This window comes from Grammomys surdaster, unplaced genomic scaffold (assembly GCF_004785775.1).
Source record: "Grammomys surdaster isolate TR1022 unplaced genomic scaffold, NIH_TR_1.0 271, whole genome shotgun sequence".
NCBI lineage: Eukaryota > Metazoa > Chordata > Mammalia > Rodentia > Muridae > Grammomys > Grammomys surdaster.
Genome location: NW_021604712.1, coordinates 7,743,497 through 7,766,227, shown reverse-complemented (window position 1 = coordinate 7,766,227; position 22,731 = coordinate 7,743,497). Strand labels below are relative to the sequence as shown.

Below are 22,731 nucleotides of genomic sequence, written 5' to 3'. Positions count from 1 at the left end.
ACTGAGTCTGCTTTAAAATCAAAGCATCTGAAGAAATGGTGGTTTAAAAGATTAAACAGAGACTGCCAGCGCCAACTGTTATGCACATGGGGAGGGCTGTTAACAAGCAATATCAAACTACATTCCTTTAACTGCTTCTCATTACATCGACTCCTTGGCAAATAGGAAGGCTTTTCATTCATTAATACAATCATTAACCATAAAATCACTTACAGAATAGACAATCAGATTTCAATTAAAACCTTTAATAGGGTTAAGACCCAATTTGCAGATGAAATAAAGCAACACTTATGCTTCAAATAATATGGTTAAATAATAAATGAAACACAAAGTTTATTGTTTTACATACTAAACATTTTTTCTAAAGATATACTTTTGCACTTAACCTATATGCTACCAGGTCTGTTTTCTTCAGTTATCACGTTTAACATGAAACTCTAATTTTCTGGTGATGTCACTAACAGTAGTAAATTGATATCAAGGCAGAAAAATTAAACTTAAGCTGTTATAAAATAACTATGTATCTAGGAATCTAGGGTTTATTCCTTATTGATTAAAATATCCTGAGAAAAGTAACTGAAGGGAGAAAGGGCTTATCTGGCTCACAATTCCAAGTCAGAGTCCAGTAGTGCACAGGAAGCAGTGCACAGGAAGTAGCGCACAGGAAGCAAGGCAGCAGGAACTAGAAGCAGTGAGCCACTTTCTGTCCACAGTCAAAGGCACAGCGATGCACCTTCCTCCATGTCTGCTAGTGCTCTGCTCACTGTCACAGTGGGTGGGGCCTCTTGCCTCAGTTAATGTAATCAAGATAAACCCCACACACCAACCTAACCTAGATACTCTCTTCAGGGAGACTGCCTCCCAAGGTAATAGAGACTGTGTCAAGTTGACAAACTTTTACAATATGAAGATATAATCCTTGCTTATATGTCAAAATGAGCCTTGTTCTCAGAGCTTGGTTAGCATACACAATGCATCAAACACTACTAACAGAAAGACTGTGTCTAATACCTGAAAGTTCTTTATAATAAACATGATACAAGTTCTGCCAAAGCATCAAAAGACTGATAGAAATTTCTCCCTGCTACCTCTAAAATACTGAAAGCTCATTTAGGTGCAAAAAGAATCCCCTGTCTGAGAGTTCATGCACAGGCTATACCTAAGAAAACACATTTTATTAGTCCTCAAGAACATTTACCCCCAGAAGATTAAGAACACATCTCTAGTCATCAGGCTGTAAAAAGTACTCTGACTTGTTCATTTTCAACCCTAAAAAATGGTTATAACTCAGGACAGGTTCCTATCATAGCAAACACAACCTCTCTTACAGTTTTACTAAGGAAACCTCAAGTCTGAGAGCTCTGGAAGCACTGGATGGTGCACACTAGGAGGTGGGCATGCTTCTGCAAACCACTCACACGCCAGCTTGGTCCCTGAGGTTGGACCTGACTTCTTCCCCTCCCTTTGCAGACCGTGGCGGCATCACTGCAGTCCCCACACAGCATCAAGCCTGGAAAAGTCCTGGTGTAACAACTGCTTGTGGACAGAGCGAGCACTGAGTACAGGTTTCCGTGACACTAGCTGCCATGACACTTCACAGAGGAATGGTCTGTGAGCATAAACTCAGTGTGCCTTGGGTAGCAGCAAGACATATGTAAGAGGCATCAAATCTCAGGCACCAACTTTACTTCTCTTGGTTTTGAAATTATTTAAAAAAAAATACTGTCACAATGAACTTTTGTTGTTCATACATTTGGCAAGTTTTCCACCATTTCCCTTCACACCTTTCCTAAAAAGGAATATTTTCTGTATTCCACACTGAGAAAGATTCACAGTCCAGAAAATAAAACATTTTCCTTCCCTTAGAAGAATTTTAATGGATATTTTTATCTTCCATTACTGGCCAAATTGTCAAAGTTTATAAAAGTATATAAATAAAATTTAAAAGCCATAGTTTCATTTTTTTTTCTGAGAAAGTTACATATTTCATTTAATCCAGTATACTGATTTTATGTAAACACCTAAATAAAATATTTGCATAAAGCTATATATATCTAATTATACTATGAAGTATTTTCTATTGAAGTATTGACTACCACATGCTGTAAGTCTATAATATAGACTACTCAATGCACAAGCTCTCAGTGTGACCTAAGATGGACAACTTGTTAGGTGGTTACTCTGGCAAACTGGGATGACGGCCAGTCGTTGCCCTTTCTCCTGCTATTGTCGAAACAGGCAATCTTTTCTCAGCTCTCTACTGAAATAACAACTAGTTATCATAATATAGCCAATTCCTCTCTCTCCTGTCTACCCGGTCTCTCTTCTTTAGAAGCCTGAGTCCAGATTCCATTCTGCACTGTCACGCCCACTTTCCGTAGCTGAGTTGATCTAATGCGCATGTTTGTTTAAGCAACAGAAACAGCCTCCCAAGTCAGCTATCCAATGTCGGCCACACATACAGTGTTGGTGACACTGGAGGAGTGCTTTCCAGAGGGACCATTTCTCAGCTGTGTGTTCAGCAACAAAGCGATGGGAGGGGGAACAACATTACCTGGGATGACTTACAGTTTGCCTAAGGAGCGTAGTACAGGGTAAAGAGACTAGATCACTGGGACACAGCGGGCATAATGCGGTATTTTGTGTTTTGAGATTTCAAAATGCTGCCTTTGAGTTGACTGCTAAGGAGCTGAAAGGTGAGCTCAATGGGATAGATAATGAAGGAACCCAGTGTCCGTTCCTCAGCCATCTAACAATCTTAGAAAAGTTAACTAGTGCAGGGGATCAGAGCCTGTGCAACCAGGGTTACAACTACAGACGGGAAGCCATGCCTTTAAAGAACCAATGTAGCACCTGCCCCAATTTGTCAGCCTGTGCCACAGTTGGTTACTCTGTGTCAATAAAATTCAACAGAGTAGCAAGCAGCAGGGAGGCCAGAGGGTTGAGTACTGGGCCTTCTGCAAAAGGCTGAGTCTCTTCCTCCACAGAGATTAGTGAGCAGAGTTCGAAGCTGCTTGGGTACCAACATGATCGATTGCCCTAAGAGGATGCACTAAGCCTCAGCTGAGTGAAGCAACCAGAAATAAAATAACTTTAAGAAAAAGAAGTCACATTTGGAGGATGACTTTCAGAGAAAATTTCCCTGGCTACATGAAGAGCACAGCCGTGTGCTGCTTCCATGAAAACCATAGCTGTCTGTGTGTGCTGGTGATGTGACCGACACAGCTGTGTGGCTCCATGGAAGGCATAACTCTGTGTGCTGGCTGCATGAAGGCACAGCTCTGGGCTTGTACATGCTTTTAGCCACTAAAGTACAATCCGTTCATGGTTTTAATTTGAGCGAAAAAGCCCTTCCTTTTTTGGTATGCAAAACAGCTTTTCAAGGATTAAAGCATTAAAAAAAATAAAATAAAAGCCTGATTTATAAACCAGATGTGAGCAACATCTTTTCAGGCTCCTGGTCCCTTTTGTTGTTTTTATACTATAAGCTTCTCCAGTGGGAGTCCTAGGGAACTGATGGTCACAATAGTACCAAGCATGTTTGCCTGGAGGATTAGCTAGTTTTTCTGTTTTGTCCAGTGTCATGGGCCTTTACACAATAAAGTACTTGGCAAGTTTACCTCCACTGATGGGGGCTCTTCATTAACAATACTCTACTTGTAGTTGTGTAATATTTCTCTTCATAATATATATGACTTTGTATCATCAACTTAGAAAAACCATCCAGAGGATATTAGTTTAGATGTGTTCAAAAGCAAATAATGTTATAGTTTTGATGCAGGGATCATAGAAAAGTAATAGTTTTGAAAATGTTACAAACGCCAGGCGGTGGTGGCGCACGCCTTTAATCCCAGCACTTGGGAGGCAGAGGCAGGGGGATTTCTGAGTTTGAGGCCAGCCTGGTCTACAGAGTGAGTTCCAGGACAGCCAGGATTACACAGAGAAACCCTGTCTCGAAAAAAAAAAAAAAAAAAGAAAGTGTTACAAACTTATGAATATACATGATTGAAGGTAAGCAAGCATGAGAAATCAGACAATATCAAACAGAAATTTTGATGGCAGCCAAGGAGAGGAAATTGAAAAAGAATTCACTCTCCACAAAAACTCACAAAAAATCAAAGGGCATCAATGGGGAAAGCTGTTTTGAAGCAAAGACCATGCACCACTAAACTACAATCCTTGAAACAAGGGAAAGGAGAGATGAGGTCCACGGTGGGCCCAGCTCTCTGCCAAGCAACACATTCTAGGCCACAGAACAAGGAAGTAAAACACAAAGCAGCCCAGCATCACAAAGCTAAAGAGGCAGAGAGCAGAGTTCCAGGCAAACAAAACTCCTGGGAAATGCAGAAAAAAGTGAGTCTAAGAAGAAAACCTGCAAAAATGGTGAAAAATCCATCACGGTCTGAATGCTGATGTCCGTCAAATTTCAAGTCGAAACCTATTCACCCATGTGATGGCACCAGAAAGAGAGCCTTAGGAAGATCCTAGCCTTGGAGGACGAGGGCCTTCTGCAGGGGTCAGACCTCAGAGACTCTTGCTCTTCAATCAAGAGAAGGTGGTAAGAAGACACCATTCTGCCTGTAGACGAGGAAGTATCCACAGCACTTGGATTTTAGACTTCGCAGCTTCCAGAATCACAAGAGACAGACTTGTTGCTTATCAACCATGGCAGTTTTCCCTATAGCATCGCCATGGGCTAAAGGAGAGGAGCAGAACAGTAGGTTGCAGAGCACAGTCAGGAAGAAGACAGATGATACATGCCACCCAATTTTTACAACAAGAGGTTTTAAAAAAAAAAAAAGTGGCACCCAAAGGCTGTTTGACTAGACTTAAGGACCATTCAACAGGAGAGAAATTGTGTGTGGTACTGAAATCTGGTCAGCTTCTCAGAGCTAGTGAGGCCATGGACTCTACTACTACCACTTTGTGAGACCAGCATAATCCTGAACACTACACTCCAAATATTATCTTTATACCCACAGGTAAGTATTGCTACTGAGAAGGCTAGGCTGACTCCATGACAGACTTCAAATTGGCAGATAAGGAGACTAGGCCTAAGAACTGGGCAAGTCTGGGCAAGCCCAGGCAAGTCAATTACTATTAGAAAAAAATCCAGGCTCCAGCTTTCATGCTCCAATAACGGTTCTGGAATGCCTAGAGACAGAGTAAGATAAAGCTTATCTACTCATGAATTCCAATGTGCTTTAAATCCGTGAGCTCATCTGATTGTCTCTCTATCTTGGTAATGGGCGACCCCAGCATTCTGGACTTCTGTAGAATAAAACACTCTTTGCATTTACATACTATTTGAGTCTGGGAACCATTCTTCAGTGAGTCATGGACCCTTACACTACTATCAAAGAAGCTTGTCTTTAAGCAAGTAGAAACCATCACGGAAAAAACCACAAGTGGATAGAACCCAGAGATCAACAGATATATCTACAGAACAACTCCTGTATCTGCGGCTCAGGGGACATCAAAGAGGGAGCAGAAATATTCTAAGAACCATAATACCACCAAGTCATCTGTGAACCAGTTTCTCCTAGAAATGGCTGCACAGACAAGATTTGAATAAAGGCAATATCAATGGACATGTTCATAGGGAAAAGTTCATGCGGTCTCACCACAGACAAAGAACTATGGAAAACTAATAACCGCTGGGAAAAGGAGAATTAGCCCCCTTATCTGTTGTCCAATGCAGTGGTCAACCTTGAAACCACAAGCACATCATCAACAAAATGAGCCTGCCAGTTGTAGTTTTATATATGTGTGTGTGTATGTGTGTGTGTGTGTGTGTGTGTGTATGTGTGTGTACCATGGAGAGGGATGGAGTCGGGGGGAATGTTTGTGAAACACTAAAAATTAAAGGAAGAAAGACTACCACATCCCCCTTAAGAGGAGACATGGGGGTGAGAAAAGGATGGGCAAAAGTGATACAGTTCTATTTCAGCTAAAACATTAAATAAACGATTTATCAACAACAAAGAACAAAGTTCTAGTGATATGCAGAAATATACCAACCAATTTAACATGTAACAAGTTCCACAAACAGAATGTGATGCAGAAAAAATATTTGAAGAAATGACAGACAACTTTCAATGCTGGGAATTAAAAAAAAAAAGAAGACATAATTATTTTTAAAAATACATCAAATGTCAAAATGGTGGGTAGACCCACTGTTGCAGCATCAAGCAAGCGGCTAGATGGTTTTCAAAAGTGGTATTAAAATGCTTCAGGGTTCAATAAACTGGGGTTAATTCGAGATGATACAATACATGAAACTGAAGACGTAAAAGAAGCCATGAGACAGCTTCCTGAGGACCTTTACGATGACAGAATGTTTCGAATTAAGAGAGCCCTGGACCTGACTATGAGGCATCAGGTCTTGTCTAAAGAGCAGTGGACAAAATATGAGGAGGACAAATTCTACCTTGAACCCTATCTGAAAGAGGGTATTCGGGAAAGAAAGGAGAGAGGAGAATGGGGGAAGAAGTGATGTTGTAGTTAAGATCTGTGGTTGTGCCTGGTCTCACCATATTTTTATGAAGTTATTTCCACCTGAATCACAATTTAAGAATTATTTGCTCTACATATGCCTCATTTTAAGTAAATGTCTATTGTAACCATAAAAAAGCATACATCAAGACAAACTACAGATAATGAGAACTACCTTCCTACAGCAGTAGTGAAGGCCATTAGAGGTGGGAACAATGGCATAAACAACAGACTTTTGCCACACACAAAGGAGGGCAGGGAAATGGAAAGTTACCCTTAAAGAAAGAAATCTAGTCAACTCAGAATTCCACAGCCAGGAAAATCAAAGATAGCTGCACTACAAGAGATGGTGAAGGGAGTGCTTCATGCTACGGAGAAGTACAAACAGCAGAAAGTCATTTAGAGAAGAGAATGATGAGCACGTGTGCATTTTAATCTACAGGGAAAAGGTATAGGTCTAAAGGGCACCAAGGAAGGATGCCCATGGCTATGCTACTGTCAGGTCACCGTGACAGTATGGCACACAGTGTCTCGAGCACTAAGGGTGCATAGAGAAAAGCTATCACAGGAAATAAAATCCAACACGGAAACGTGTGCATGTAACCCAAAAGAAAATGAATAGGACACACAGAAGAACCACAACCCATGGTGGCCAGTTGTGGGAAGGGCAACTTCAAAATATAGACATTTGGATGGCAAGATGGCTCACTGGGTAAAGGTGCTTGCCAACAGGTCTGGTGACATGAATTTGATGTTCAGGACTCACAAGTCAAAGGAAAGAACCAACTTCCTCAAATTGTCCTCTGACCATCATGCATGTGCTTTAGCAAGCACATGTGCACACCTGCACACAACACACACAGACACACATGCATGAGTGCACACACACACTGCTTAAAAATTTCAAAGAAAACAGAAATTTTAAAATTTGAGCTAGAGAGACGGCTCAGCAGCTAAGGGCATGCAGTGCTCTTATAAAGGATCCGAGTTCAATTCCTGGCATGCATAACTAGGTAGCTCACAGTTATGCAATCACCTTTAACTCTCGCTCCAGGGGGTCTGACGGTCTCTTCTGACTCCACTGCCTCTGAGATCATATGGTCACACCCTCACACAGACACACATGTGCACTTAGCTACAAAATAAAATTAGGAAGGGGCTGGAGCGACGGCTCAGCAGTTATGCGCACTGGCTGCTCTAAAGGACCTGCATTCTAGCCTCGGCGCTCACGTGGCAGCTCACAGCCATCATTCCGGTCCTCGGAGATTCCGTGACTTCTGGCTTCCACAGTCATGACATACATGTGGCGCATAGACATATATGGAGGCAAAACACCTATGCACGTGAAATTAGAAATTTGAAAAGCCGTAAGAGATCACCATTCTCCTGTAACAACCAACACAGCTGGCAATGCCACATAATCATAGTTCCTAAAATGCACTGGCCAAGAGGTCACGATTATCTATCCTAAGCCTACTTTAATAAGTGACAACCCACTTTAAAAGAAAGATCCCTAGCTACTATGCCCTGACTGAAAGAAAGGGAGAAAAAGAAATCTGCTCTAGACAAAGGCTAATGAGAAACCAGTCCAACTGTGAAAGGTAACACACACACACACACACAGAGGCATGTGTGCACATATGCTGATGCAATCTTCCCAAGGTACTTGGGGCTTTCAGCTAGGGAAAACCGGGGGATGGAGATAATAAGAAAGCCAAGATAAATTTCTGGGAGGCAAGAAATCTTTAGAGTACAGAGAAGCAAATAACGCCTCAGTGGGACGGCAGGAAGAACTCTCATGGGATGGGGCTGGAGCAGCACTGGTGATGGAAATCTTCTCAGCAATTGAAGAGGCCAATCACCAGCATGTAAAACAGGAAGCTGTCTCTGCAAATCAAGGGAAAGGTTCTAAATAGTCTGTAAACACAGGAGAAGGTACTTGTCACTCTCAGGCAAGAAGAAAACACAAACAAAATTCAAAATAAAGGGACTATTTTTATACTCAGTAGCATTGCTAAAAATAAGCAGGAGAAGCCGACAGGACCACACTAGGAGGCGGGGCCAGGAGCCTCCTACACACTGCCCAAGGGTGAGAACTGAGCTGGTCACTCTGACGACTGAGGAAATGTCTTATAAACTTAAATGTACATCTGCCCTGTGAAGCGACAACTTTCATTCTTGAGCTATTTTACCCCAAAGAAACAAAAACAGCATGTCCACAAAAAGCCTTGTTCCATTGTGTTTTATTAGCTTTATTTGTATGAACATCAATATCTGAAAAGTCTATATGCCCATCAAGAGGAACGGAGTACTTACGGAATGGAATATTATTTTGAAATAAAAACAAGGACTAATGTATGCAGGAACATATACTCAATGGACAGCAGGAGCGCTATTCAAAACCGTTCTCTGTGAAAGAAGCCCATACAGGGACCATGCTTTAGGGCGAGAGGGTAGCAGTACGTGCTCTGGAAACAGAAGGGACTCCTCGGAGGGGAGGAAGGAGACAAACAGAGGGAGACAGGGGGTGGAGCAATGACAACAATATGAGCTCTATGAAGGAAACGTCTCACTCGAACCTGTGGCTAACTAAAAACAGAAAAGAAAACAGTCACACCGAAGTCTATTAGTTCGTATAGTTAATGTACAGTAACAGGGCCAATGAGATGGCTCAGCAGCTAAGAGTGGCTGCTGCAGATGCTAATGACTGGAGCCTATCCCCGGACCACACAGAAAGGTGTAGGACAAAACCGACGTCACAAAGCTGTCCCAACTTCCACACATGTGTCACGGCACATCCCACATACCCACACGTCATATTTTCACATAAGAATAATGCAATATTTAAAGACTTCATTCATAGAAATATGCATATGTACAGTAATAATATGTTCATGTTTTTAATTTACAAAAGAAACACAAAGAACACTCGGCATGGCTTGATAAACATCCCATTCACACACAGTCAGATCAGTCCTCAGAAGAGCTGCAGTTCCTTCACATGCCTTCATGCTATCTGTCTACTGTTCTGCGCACCCTGTGCCGTATTATTACAGTCAAGTGGGAGCAAAAAGACATCACACGGAGGAGCAGCAGGCATATTATGAAAGGTGAAGAGGTGACAGAAAACGCCCTAGGTCATACAGGAACCTGCTAGCAATGATGCTATGACTGACTTCCCAACCACTAACAGGACAGTGTGGTGCACAACAGGCTGCAGAGCTGAGTGACAAGATCAGTGTGCTCCAGCTCTGACACCCCACACAAGCAGTCTGAGTCTCGGAGGCTCTGGCACCATGTAGCAGTTGGCTGCAGCTCACAGACACCACGCAGCTAGAACTAGCTCAAGTAGGTGGGATATGGAAGGAAAGCAAGATGGCTTAACCTACTGGATGCTTAATATTCCCTTTTCTTTTACTCTAATCTACATGTCTGACCTAGCACCTGAGAAGATATCACAATACAGTACAATAATCCAGAAAATAAAGCAAATCAACTTTTACAATCCCCCATCACCCTCACTCTGTCTCTTCCAAACTTCCTAGGAAAACATTCCTCCTGCTTCTGCCAGGCACCTGCAACTGGAACAGCTGAATGTTGAGAAAAGGCAAAGGTACACAGAGGATAACAGCATTACTTTACAATCCAATAGAGGAAGAAAGAGTTTTTAGAAAAATGGATATTTGTCAAGAGCCACCTTCTAGTTATCTTATAAGTCGTGAGTAAGTTTGAGAAACTGATAGAACACTGAGCTTTTAAGAGTGTACACACTTCGTCTTTACATGTCCAGTTTGCTGTGAAGCTCTTATGTGTATTGTGTTAATTTACATCCTGAATACTTTTCATATTTCAATTAATGGCTATGACATTGTTTTCAAAGGTTTTCGAAGCATTTGCATGCAAACACACACACACACAAAGTGGCAGCCCATATGCATACACATACAAGACAGACAAACCACTACAGTAAAATGGTAAGCCTTTTGAGGGAATACAGCATACAAATCAGCTATACAAAAGGATGGACTGACTATGTAGGAGGGGCTACCAGCACATATCAGCTAGTGTCTACAGCTGTCAAAGAAGAACAGGAGAGACCCTTCTCTTATTTTCTTTATACTATGCCTCAAAACACAGCCAAACATCAGGGAGATGTTTATACTTGTCCCCAACACAATCAAATATTTGAAATGACCTCACAATGAGATGCATACATGTGAGACAAGGAAGTAGGAGGGCCTGTCCAGAGCTACACAGGATGCCTATGAAGAAAGAAACCTACTCTTGGCCAGGCGTGGTGGCGTATACCTGTCTTCTCAGTACTCGGGAGGCAGAGACAGGCAGAGCTATGGAGTTCCAGGACATCCAGGGCTACACACTGAGAGAGACTCTGTCTCAAAACAAAACGAAACAAACAACCTACTTGTGGTTCACCTAAATCCTATTCAAGTCACACAGTTCTACAGAATAAAATATCACAAAACAAGGACAGCCAAGAGTATACAACAGAAACAAAACTGGAAAACTAAAAAAATCGCATGCCTGAATTCCTGCGGAACAGAAGTGTAGATAAAACAAGTTCTATGAAAGCAGTCAGGAAATAAATACCTTCAGTGGTTATTAAGAGGCAGTCAAATGATGTTAGAAAAACACCATTAACTTCTGGGAATGCACCGGACGGAAATGACCACATTCCACCACAAATGTGATACACAGCAAAGAACAAAGAGCAGAACACCCATATGGAACAGAAGTGCCGTGTTCTTGTATGCATATAAGCATGGTTTGTAAGCACTGTATTCGATTCATGCATTTCATTCTTTTGTTTTGAATTTTGAGACAAGGTCTCTTGTATCTTAGGCTGGCCTTGAACCCACCAAGTTGATGAGGCCAACCTTGAACTTCTGATCCTCCTGTATCTGGTTTGTACAATACTGGAGACGAAATCCAGGGCTTCATACATGCTAGGCAAGCACTCTGCCAACTGAGCTACATTCCCAGCACCCAATTACACATGTGTTAGGGTCAAACATGAAAACTTCTATCCCTGTTGATACACTTTCTGGGCAGTCTTCAAAAGAGCATCTAACTCTCAAACTATTTAAAGAGAGAAACTTGAAAGCTGGAATGATCAACCACCACAAAGGTAGTCACATGATAAACCCTGAAAATTGTGTTCTTCACTGACTTGAAAGTTTATGCATTGAATATAGTTGGAAGCAGAGACTCATTATATGAGGTTAAATATTATTTAACTTCTTAATTAATACTATTTTTACAAAGAGACACCTTAAGCATCCAAATTTACTCACATTCTTTGATGTAAACTTCAGAGCTCTTCACACAAACCCTTGCCCGGCAATGAGAAGAGTGATGAATGGGCACTCATCATAATGCACCCCGCAGTAGCCCCAAAACAGACACCGTCCACTTGCATTTACACCAGGAGAACGGTTGGTCAGGTCTCACCTACAGTCCTTTGTTTTATCCTCAAACAGATACTTGCAAATACACTCAAACACCCGCTGCTGGTGCACACGCTACTAAAAACAGATTCCTGACACACAACAAACTATACAGACAGGGATTACCTGGAGGTAGGAATTGTAGTTGGTTATTAGCTAATCGAAGATGACGCAACGCTCTCAGACGACCAATTTCTGGACAAACGATCTCTAAGGCATTGTCACTGAGATCCAGACACTGGAGTTTCACAAGGGACCCGATGGCTTCAGAGAGAAAAGGGAGAGGCGGAATGAGTGTGACTCAGTGTTCCTAGGTGACCGCTTCACTCTTGACTCTCTGTCTTTCACTCACACAACTTGAAAACAAAGTTGTGAAAGGGGAGAGTATTTCTACCTTGAGATAATTAACTGAAGAACAAGTGAAACTGTTAAAGCAACAGGGGAATGTGTGACTAAAGAAAGAATTCAAAGATGAACCCAGCTGGGGTGGTCCTGGGAGGCTGAGGCAGGAGAGTAGAGTTTGAGGCCAGCAGGGCCTGGGAAGTGGCTCAGCTGCTTAACTGCTTGTCCTGCCAGCAAGCAGCCCTGAGCTCAGTCCCCAGAACCCCAGGTTTAAAAAGTTCTAGCAGCACATGCTTGTGCCCCAGAGCTAGAGATGCAGAGACAGGGTCCAGGGCTGACCTACTTGGTGAGTTCCAGCCCAGGGGGAGATTTCCCGCAAAAAAAAAAAAAAGATAATCTGAGGAACAAGTTACAAAATGGTCCTCTGCACCTCTGCCACCCTCTCCCCACATACTCCCTCCCCACACACCCACACACAAAAATTTTAAAGAATATATTATTTGGGGCCTGGTGAGATGGCTCAGTGGTTAAGAGCACTGACTGCTCTTCCAGAGGTACTGAATTCATTTCCCAGCAATCACATGGTGGCTCCCAACCATCTGTAACGGGATCTGATGACCTCATCTGGTATGTCTGAAGACAGTGACAGTGTGCTCACATAAAATAAATTTTAAAAAAATCTTTAAAATAAAAAGAAGGGCTGGAGAGATGGCTCAGCGGTTAAGAGCACTGACTGCTCTTCCAGAGGTCCTGAGTTCAAATCCCAGCAACCACATGGTGGCTCACAACCATCCGTAATGAGATTGGATGCCCTCTTCTGGTGTGTCTGAAGACAGCTACAGTGTACTCATCAATACAATAAATAAATAAATATTTAAAATAAAAAGAATACATTACTTTATATGTAACTAAAGTCTTAGTTAATTGCACATAGTTCTTATTTCACTGTCTCCCTTCTTATTTCACTAGTCGTTTGCCTAGTAATTTTCCTGGCCATTTAATGTCTTTAGACTTCTCCATTTAATTTTTCTTAACTGGACTTACATTTTAAAGCAAATAAACTGAAAGTCCTTTAGATTAAAATTCCCTAACTCACCAACCAAAATAGGTTTAAGGAGCTAGAGACAAGGTCTGGGGCTCATGTGTTCATAAAGCAAAATACAAATGACACTGTTTTCAAACTAAGAATTGTAAGTGTGCTTATGTGCTTACCTTCTGGAACCACAACTATGTTGTTTGAGTGAAGGTACCTGTGACAAAAGGGGGGGGGGGAGTTGTTGTTATTCAGTATTTGGTCAGATAACCAGCTAATACAAGCTCTGTTTGAAAACTTATCAAATATAAGCAAAACTTCCCCAAACACACAGAGATATCAACAGCTAATACTTTGAGAATAATATGCTAAATCACAAATATTAAATCTATTTTTCTGGTTTAGTCATTTTAAAATCATTAATATAAAAAATCATAAGGTATTTAACCTCATGAAAAAATTACTAGGTTCTATGGGCTGGAGAGATGGCTCAGAGGTTAAGAGTACAAGCTGCTTTTCCAGAGGTCCCCAGTTCAATTCCCAGCAACAGCATGTGATGTTTTATAACCACCGTTAATTAGATGTAGGGCTCTTTTTTGGTGTGCAGGCACACATGCAGGCAGAACACTGTGTATATTGTCATAAACAAATCTTTAAAAATATTACTAGTACCTCCTGTTCATTTAAATAATTTTAGTTTTCAGAAATAGATTTATTGTGTAAAGAAAAATCAATACCTATTGTGCAAAAGGAGATATCAGTTTTAGTTTCTGAACAGTAAAAGTGGAGTAAGGGAAGTGTAATTGGCTCGGCCAGCCGTTAAGAACACTTGTTTTTCCAGGGTCCCAGCACCCACTTGGTGGCTCCTAACCACTCGTAATTCCAATTCCAGAAAACAAACACTCCTTTTCTTCACTACACAGACACTAAGTTTGCATATGGCACATATGTACTTGCAGGGAAAACACTCAGACAAAATAATCTTCAAAACAAAACTCTTAAAGATATCTCTAGTTGTCATGCTTACTATAACTCAAGAATAGAGATTAAATGTTCATTAATGTATCCACAGAAATATTCATATGCCAAGGCACAGAAATTTGACTTCTCAGCAACAGAAGTCTTCTTTAAAAAGACCTGCAAGTCCAGGCTAGTCTAAGTCATCAACACTTTCCCACTGAAGCATCTTTGGCACACTCTGGTGGAGACTCCAGGTACCATCTGAAACCACATATTCAGAGCCAAAGGCTGTGACTGCCAGAGATCAGACAGTAAAAATAAAATCAGTAATAAGACTTATTTTCTTGTGAGGTAGACAACTCGATTTTAGAACACTTGACTTTCAAACCAGCCAATTTATTATAGGTAAAAAATAAATCCCCAAAGTATTTTAAAATATAACTTTAGAGATTTTCTTTTGCATTTTGATTATCTTTAGTGAACGTTAAAATGTCAGTAAGTACAGAATGATAAAAGAAAAAATTTGTGAAGCCTTTTCTATGCTGAACTAAACCAGTGTTGTAGAGGATCCATTAACCTGTGGGTTTTGAAATCAGCTAAGACCAGACATACTCAGATGTGAACGTTTTCCTCCAGGAAATACCTAAAGGCTTTTCACTAATGACTCTTAAGGTTTAATGCTAGTTTTTCAAAAGTTGCTATGAAGAGAAGCCACCAGGTTGTCTGACCAGATCACACTCTCAAAATCCTCAGGAGAACACAATAAAGTCCACAGCCAAGGAGAGAAACAAGCACCCCTGCCATACCATTTGGCCAACAAGCATTTCCTCTCCTTCCTTCCATGTTCCTACATCGCCACTAACTGACAGAAGAGAGACCTGAGTCTAGAGCTCCTGCTCTCCTTGCCTGTTGGTCCAGCAGCAAAGCCTTTTCTTTTGGCAAAAGTCGCTGTTGTAGGACTGGCTCCTGTGTTTGCCAGACAGCAAGCCTTCACTCAATAACCATGTGACACAATTCAACAAAGTGTGCACTTAAAACAGACCTCATTCTTCACTTAGTGCATATGAATTGATTACACATTTTGAACTCAAGACTTTGGGAAGCGCTCTTGATAAAGGTCATTTGTGCCAAAAGACTGTCAATAAATGTGCAGGCACACTCACTACGGTATGTAAATATGTATTTATTGTACAGAAAAAGCAGATGCCGTCACATAAGAACAGAAGCAGAGCTGAATAGAAACTGCTTCAATCAAATACTTGTCTGGAGTTTTACCTATGAAAATGTCCAAGTCAAAATATATACTAGAGAACCCACTATTATGACTGAAACTTAACAACACATTTTAATACACTAATGTGTGTCTATATTATAATAAAGATGCTATATAGCACTACAGTGCTTCTGACCCTAACTACACATTGGAACTAGCAGGATCTCCAGAAGATCATCCATTTGTGCACTAAGTACAACGCAATCACAATTCCACAAATAATTTTAGGACACAACCAACTGAGAATTCACATGGTACAGGGAGCTAGCCGCTCCTTAATAACTGGGTGACAGGTCTACCAGAGCACCCCATTGTCTTTACTGCAGTTCATAGTCACATGACCACGGGAGCACTAACAACACCCTCAGTCTCCTCATTTATAGTCACAAAACAGCATGTTGGCCGGTGTCTGGGGGACTAGAGGACAGAGGCGTGGAGCTCTCAGATGTGTTGTGGGGATGCATTGAGAGGCCAGTGAACATGCCTGCTGTTGGGTGCTGTGGGTCATTGTGACCACAGGCTTGGGATCTTCAATTTTATCATTTTTTTAAAATTCAGAATAACTGAAATCTTGATGTTTCAAAGTAGCTAACACACATTTTGCTGAAATACTGCAGGAAATTAAATTCATTCTTGTACAAATACCACTTAAGGGCACAGTCACTTTGGCAAATGGCTTGGTCTTTTTTGTCTTATTTTTTAATAAACTGAAACAAAGTTTTACTCAATATGTTAACATCAATTTCTTAGTGTTGACAAATGTCCCATTGAATTCATGTTAACCACAGGGGAAACTGGGTGAGGGGTATACCAGAACACTCTGTGCTATCTTTACAACTTCCCTGTAACTATGAAACATATTCTACAGTGAAAAGCTATCTTCTTAATTGAAGGAACAGGACTTCCACTTCTAGACATAATGAGTAACGAGGACCAGACTGACCTGCCTGCTATAAACAAGGGAAAACAGATGGGACCCACAAAACAACTATACTCAGACAGCGACAGCAGGTGACGAAGACTATGCTTCCAAAAAAAAAAAAAAAAAAAAAAAAAAGGAACTAGCAAGGCAAGCTACATCATCCCCTAACTATCTGTCGGGAGATTCTGAACTATGGCATAAGAAGAGAACTCCTAGGTTATGGAGCCTTTAACAGGACTGAGGCAGTTAGCAGTCAAAGGGAAAGACTAAGACTTCAGCAGACAATGGAACTACCCCCCCCCCAAAAAAAAAAAGACAGCTCCAAAAACTTAAAAGAGCTCCTCTTTGCTAAATTCAATAAAATGCACAGGCATAGGATAAACTGTGGGCAAAACAAACAAAACAAACAAACAAAACAGGAGAAAAGCTATCAGCTGAATAGCACACAAAGCTCTCTGGACGGAGAGCCATACATTCAAGCACACTGCCAAGCCCTGCCCTTATTACCCAGGCCATTCACAGAGACCCTAGACAGCTGAGGCCTTTGCAAGAGGGCTAACCTCTCAGATCCTTAGATCTGAGATTGCTCCTATTCTAAGCAAGCCATACAAGAACCGGACACAAATGCCAGCAAACAGCAAAACCAAAGAGAAATGAAAACACATTACTATGGAAGATTTATAAAACTCACCATCCAGTGAGGAAAACAACCCCAAACTGGAAGAAAACAAATCAATACAAATAAACCCACTAAGCAAATGATTAGCAAATAAGGCATTTAAATAATTAAAACGATCGTAGTCAGGAAGTTAGATGGAACTTATGAACATTGTAAGAACTACAAAAATGAAATGTCTAGAGATCCAAGATATCTAACCGGATGGAATTAACACAGTAACTGACCTCAAGGGCAGAAAAATACAGTTTATCAAAAGTGAAGCACAAAAAAGACACTGAAAAGAACTGTCCTGCCCATTATGGGGTATATTTGACAGTCTGATGAGCAGGCAAGAGTCTCACAGGTCGGGGCCAAAGACCAAGCAGAGGGATAAAAACATGAGCTGCAACAATGTCTGGGGTTGTCCAAAGAAGTCAATAAACCCCAGAAGCTCAGCACACTCAAAGAAAACAAGAGAATTGAGATCAAATTCCTACAAAGTGGAGTAAAAAGCTGGAGGCTCCTGGGGCTGAGCAGCAGCTCCATGGAGGGAGAGTACTTATTCAGTACACAGAGTCCCGAGTACCGTCCCAGGACCATCACAACAAAAATAAACTAATTTTAAAAGGAAACTCCTCAGACTAGATCAAGAGGACAAAAAAAAAAAAAAAATCCACCTGATATACAAAGAAATAAATAGGAGAGTAATAGACCTGTCCTGATGAACTGCAAGCCCGAGGGAATGAATGCCTCCAAATGCTGAAAGACAGACATACTAACAACCAAGATCCCAAATCCTGGGAGAAACACTGAAAAATGCAGGAGGGACTACGACAACAAAAGCATGACTTTTAGGGAAGGAAAAGAAAAACACTGAGTCTCAGGCTTCTCCACTTGAGATCAAAGCATCATATATATATTTATGCAAAACAGATGCACTAGAGTTCACTGAAGCTGACTTTACTGTGCAAAAGAACAGAAGAAGAATAGATGGGCTGCGTCTTAGAAGTACATGTAACACCAGACAAGACGACTTTGTAGGGCTGGAGAGATGGCTCAGCGGTTAAAGAGCACTGACTGCTCTTTCAGAGGTTCTGAGTTCAATTCCCAGCAACCACATGGTGGCTCACAACCATCCATAATGAGATCTGATGCCCTCTTCTGGTGTGTCTGAAGACAGCTACAGTGTATTCACATACATAAAATAAAAATAAACCTTTAAAAAAAACTTAAAAAAAAAAAGACGACTTTGTAGACTACATCAGGAGCCATTAAAATCTACACATAAAAACTGACGTAAGACACTGATGACAGACAGGTGCATGAAGAGGGTCAGCATCACCAGCCATTAGACACACACAAGGGAAGCCACACTGATAGAGACCATGGTCACATCGGAACAGCTGTGAGGAGAGACAGTGACAGCACTGAGGAGGAAGGCACTGCTAGGTGAGATGGCGAATCTTCACAGTCAATTTCACCTAAAAATCCCCTAGAGACTGCAGCATGCCTCCTGATGTGCCTGTGAGGGCATTTCCAATGAGAGGTAACTGAGGAGAAAGACATGCTTTGAATGAGTGGTGCCATCTCATGGGCTGGGGCTGGGCAAAGGCAGTAGTCTGACTAAAGGGCTCATCTTCCTTTCTCTGCCTCCTGCCTGCACTGTGTGAGAGCTGCCTCTGCCAGATCCAGTGCAGAGCTAGCCTTCCGCCCTTCCCAGTTGCTCACTGAACTCCCTCTGAAACTGGGAACCAAAGTAAGGCTCTCTTTCCCTCAGTCGATGGTTCTCAATCTGTGGGTCACCACCCCTTTGACAAAACCTCCAAAATATCTACATTACAAATCAGTATTTGGCAAATCTCCAAAAATATTTACACTATAATTCACTGACAGTAGCAAAATTACCGTTGTAAAGTAGCAACAAAAATAATTTTATGGATAGGAGTCACCAGAACATGAAAAACTGTACTAAAGGGTCACACCAGGATGAAGGAAGGTTGAAAACCATGCCGTAAGTTGTTCCTGTCTGGCACGTTGACAGCAGCTTGAACAGTAACTAGTAAGCTGTGTGTGGTGTCAGATGCCTGTAATTTCAACACTTGGCAGGTAGAGGCAGGAGGTTTCGGAGTTCAAGGTCATTCTTGCCTACACAGCAGGCCTGAGGCCAAGCTAGGCTTTGTTAAGTTCCTGCTGTGAGGAGAGAGTTAGAATACACCAAGGACGTGTAAAATGATAAAGAATTTCTCTTCTACAAAATCATTGAGAACACTGTAAAAATTGTACAGAAGCAGCATACATAAAACTATGGAAATCAGCCCAAGGCCTATAGTGATGAGGGAAGATCTATAAAGAACAACTCTGGTGACTGTCAGATGGTGCATGAGCTCTGCTGTGTTTGCATGTGTGCTAGTCCCAGATCCCACTGCTCAGCTCTTCAGAATTACGGAAAGCCAAGAGCTCACAAGCAAACTAAAAAGCAGACGCCTGGACGAAAGTGGACAAGAAAGAAGGCTTTCCAAGCCACAGTCCCAAAGAATTACTCTCCACTGTTCTCAGAGTTGCATGAAAGACTTGACTGGCAAAGTGCGCTCGCGCGCTCTCTCTCTCTCTCTCTCTCTCTCTCTCTCTCTCTCGCTCTCGCTCTCGCTCTCGCTCTCTCGCTCTCTCGCTCTCTCTCCCCCTCCCCCTCTCCGTCTCTCTCCTTCTCTGTGTGCATGTATGTGTTACGTATGTATATATGTACTATATGTACATGTGTACATGTATATATATTCTGTATGTGTATAACATACATATATATGTATGTAATATATATATTACGCACACAAAAAAATTAAGATAGACAAGGTGAAGTCCAACATTCCTAGTATAAATTTAAAAAAAAAGAAAGAAAGAAAAAGAAATATCCTATCTCCAGTGCTAAATTGAAAGAAATTACAACCGTTTAATCTCACGGCTTTGTTAGGCAGCAGAAAACAACTATAACAACTAATAGGCAGACCAGAAACTTCAAGGAAAAGCTGGTAGGGAATGCCCGTGAGGGCTCTGGCAACCCGGCAGACCACTGGCACATGCGGGATGCATACAGGTTCAGAGATCGGAGAATGGGCAACTTAAGGAAGGCCTTGGGTTCTCACACTGCTGAGCTCAAGTCCTACATAGGCGAGAAGAAGCGAAGGCTAGAGCAGAGTCATGTGACTGACAATGGAGAGGCCAAGGTGTGTCTCAACGGCCACACAGAGACTCAGGCTAGGGGACTGAGTAGAGTAAGCAGTTACAGGAAGTCTGTCATCTAACCATGAGCTGCCCACTGACAGTCTGTGCTAAGTCTGCACACAGGAAGTGTAGAGAAGCTCATCAGTGGTCAGCTCACGATTAGCCAGGGACCACTACCAAACTTAGCAAATATTTTTTATGAAAAAAGGTACAAGATAAAGAAAAAATGAAAGACCAGGAAAACTCTTCTCAACTCATTCTGAAGCTAATAATACTAGGATGCCAAGTAAAGACAAAATAAAATAAATATCACAAGACTATAGAGAAATATTTCTTTTAAAAATAGCTGCAAAATTCCACTACCTAATTAACCCCCCAAACATGTAAAAGTAATTATATTCTATGACCAGTATAAGTTATCGTAGTATTATAATATTAGTTCAATGTACAAGTATTGTTCAGTATAATCTACAATATTAGTAAAATAAAAGACATAACAGGAAGAAAAAAAATAGAGAACCTTTGAAGCTAAAAAGAAAAAACTCTGCAGACAAGACAGGGAAAAGAACTTCCCAGTCCTAAGTACTCAATACTTAGAGAGGCCTAAGCTCCTATACTTGGTGGGAAAAGACTGAACAAAAGAACTCAATGAAACCTTCATGTATGTCCTCGTCACTTCTTTTCCACATCCTGTGTTGGTTAAGCTAGGGACTTAATTAAGAAAAACGAATGAATGGATGAATAAAAATAAGCTAATGATCAAGTTAGTGGAATATAAAAACAGGATGCAAAGCTATTATTATTGCGGAAAACATCATCTTGTATACGAAAAAATGAACCTTGGTGGTAACCAACAGTCTTCCAATTGAACTGCAGATCTGTTCAGTAGGAGGGAAATCAGACAGACAGCACTGGACTGACTGCGTCCTGGTGTGGAAGTGGCAGCTGCCTGCGATGCTTTCTCATACCTCTGCACACACTACACGGGCAGAGAAGGGACAAGGAAACCCCAGTGGCAGTGTTGAGTGTGGTAACATCTTGGTGACAGGTTGTGGGTGTTCACTGTACTGTTTTTATCTTTGGTTAGTTTGAAGAGTTTCAGAATAACAGGATGGGACAAGTGACAATGACGGAGACTCACTGGAAAGATGGATGAGGGATGTTGGCTGTTCCTTTATCTCAGCACTCAGACCAAATAACAACAGAGCAAGGAACAGGAATAAACATCTTTCTGAAGTGAAAGTAAGTACAGCTTTTTCTGTACAATGAAATTAGTACAAAAAATATATGCTGTTTTATCTTCCAGGAAGGTAAATTCAACACAAATACATGAATCATTATGTCTCAGTGACTGTTCTACTGCTGTGAAGATGACACTATGACACACGTGCCCCAATAAGGCCCCAACTCCTGATCCTTCTAATCTTTTCAAATAGTGACACTCCCTGGTGGCTAAGCATTCAAGGATGTGAGCTTATAGTAGCCATTCTTATTCAAAAGATCACACATTAAAAATCAAAAGTGGCCAGGCTGGGGTAGTGGTGGCCCATGCCTTTAATACCAGCACTCAGGTGGCAGAAGCAGGCAGATCTCTGAGTTTAAGGCTATCCTGGTCTACAGAGTAAGTTCCAGAACATCTAAAGGTCTACACAGAGAAACCCTAACTCAAACAAACAAACAAAAAAAGTGAAGCTAGGAGGGGTTTTGGCAGTAAAAATGCTTGCTCTGCAAGCATAAGGATCAGTTTTAATACTCAGAATCCACATAAAAGAGAGAGCTTTGTGTGTCTGTAACCTTACCATTGGAGGGCAAAGACAGGAAGATCCTGAGAGCATGCTGGCCAGTCAGCCAGCACACTATGGTTCCGTGGCTGGTCCTGTTTCAAGAGAGTAAGGTGGGCATGTGTAGCAGCTTGTTTTCTCATGCTAATTATGTTACCTAGAAATCTGTGTGCAGTGTTCTGCACTAGGCTAAAGGAAGCCTGCTCCAGTTGGCTCTGATTGGAAAATAAAAGTTACTATCGTCCAATGGCTGTGCAAGGAGACAGAGGGGGGACTTTTAGATTCCTGGGCAAGAAATGCAAGGGAGGAAGAAGAGAGTCGGCTATGACAGGCGTGAAGGAGCAGGAGGGTGAGATGGCCAAAATGTGGGTGCAAAGGGAAAGCAGCCTCAGAAGGAAACAGGTCAGCAAAGATAAAATATAGATTTAGAAAGTGTTAACTCAGGAATACTGGAGGGAAATGTGTGCTACCTGTGGAGAGATTTGGAAGTGTCCAGCCATTGAGCTACATAAGGCAGATTAAAACATAAAGGTTGCTTGTGTGTGTGTGTGTGTGTGTGTGTGTGTGTGTGTGTGTGTGTGTGTGT

General features: G+C 41.5%; 1 protein-coding gene and 1 pseudogene across 3 annotated transcripts in view; one reads left to right on the top strand and one right to left on the bottom strand.

The window, feature by feature from the left end:
• Positions 1-22,731, bottom strand: part of Lrrc28 (leucine rich repeat containing 28) — a 124,507-nt gene that overhangs the window by 85,321 nt on the left and 16,455 nt on the right. For all 3 annotated transcript variants that reach the window (XM_028776697.1, XM_028776699.1, XM_028776698.1), the window contains exons 4-5: positions 13,515-13,552; positions 12,087-12,224 (exon numbers count right to left, since the gene is read on the bottom strand). In XM_028776697.1, coding sequence (XP_028632530.1) covers positions 12,087-12,224; positions 13,515-13,552 — 176 coding nt within the window. The remainder of the gene's footprint in view (positions 1-12,086; positions 12,225-13,514; positions 13,553-22,731) is intronic.
• On the top strand, positions 6,161-6,496 carry LOC114628756 (annotated as a pseudogene).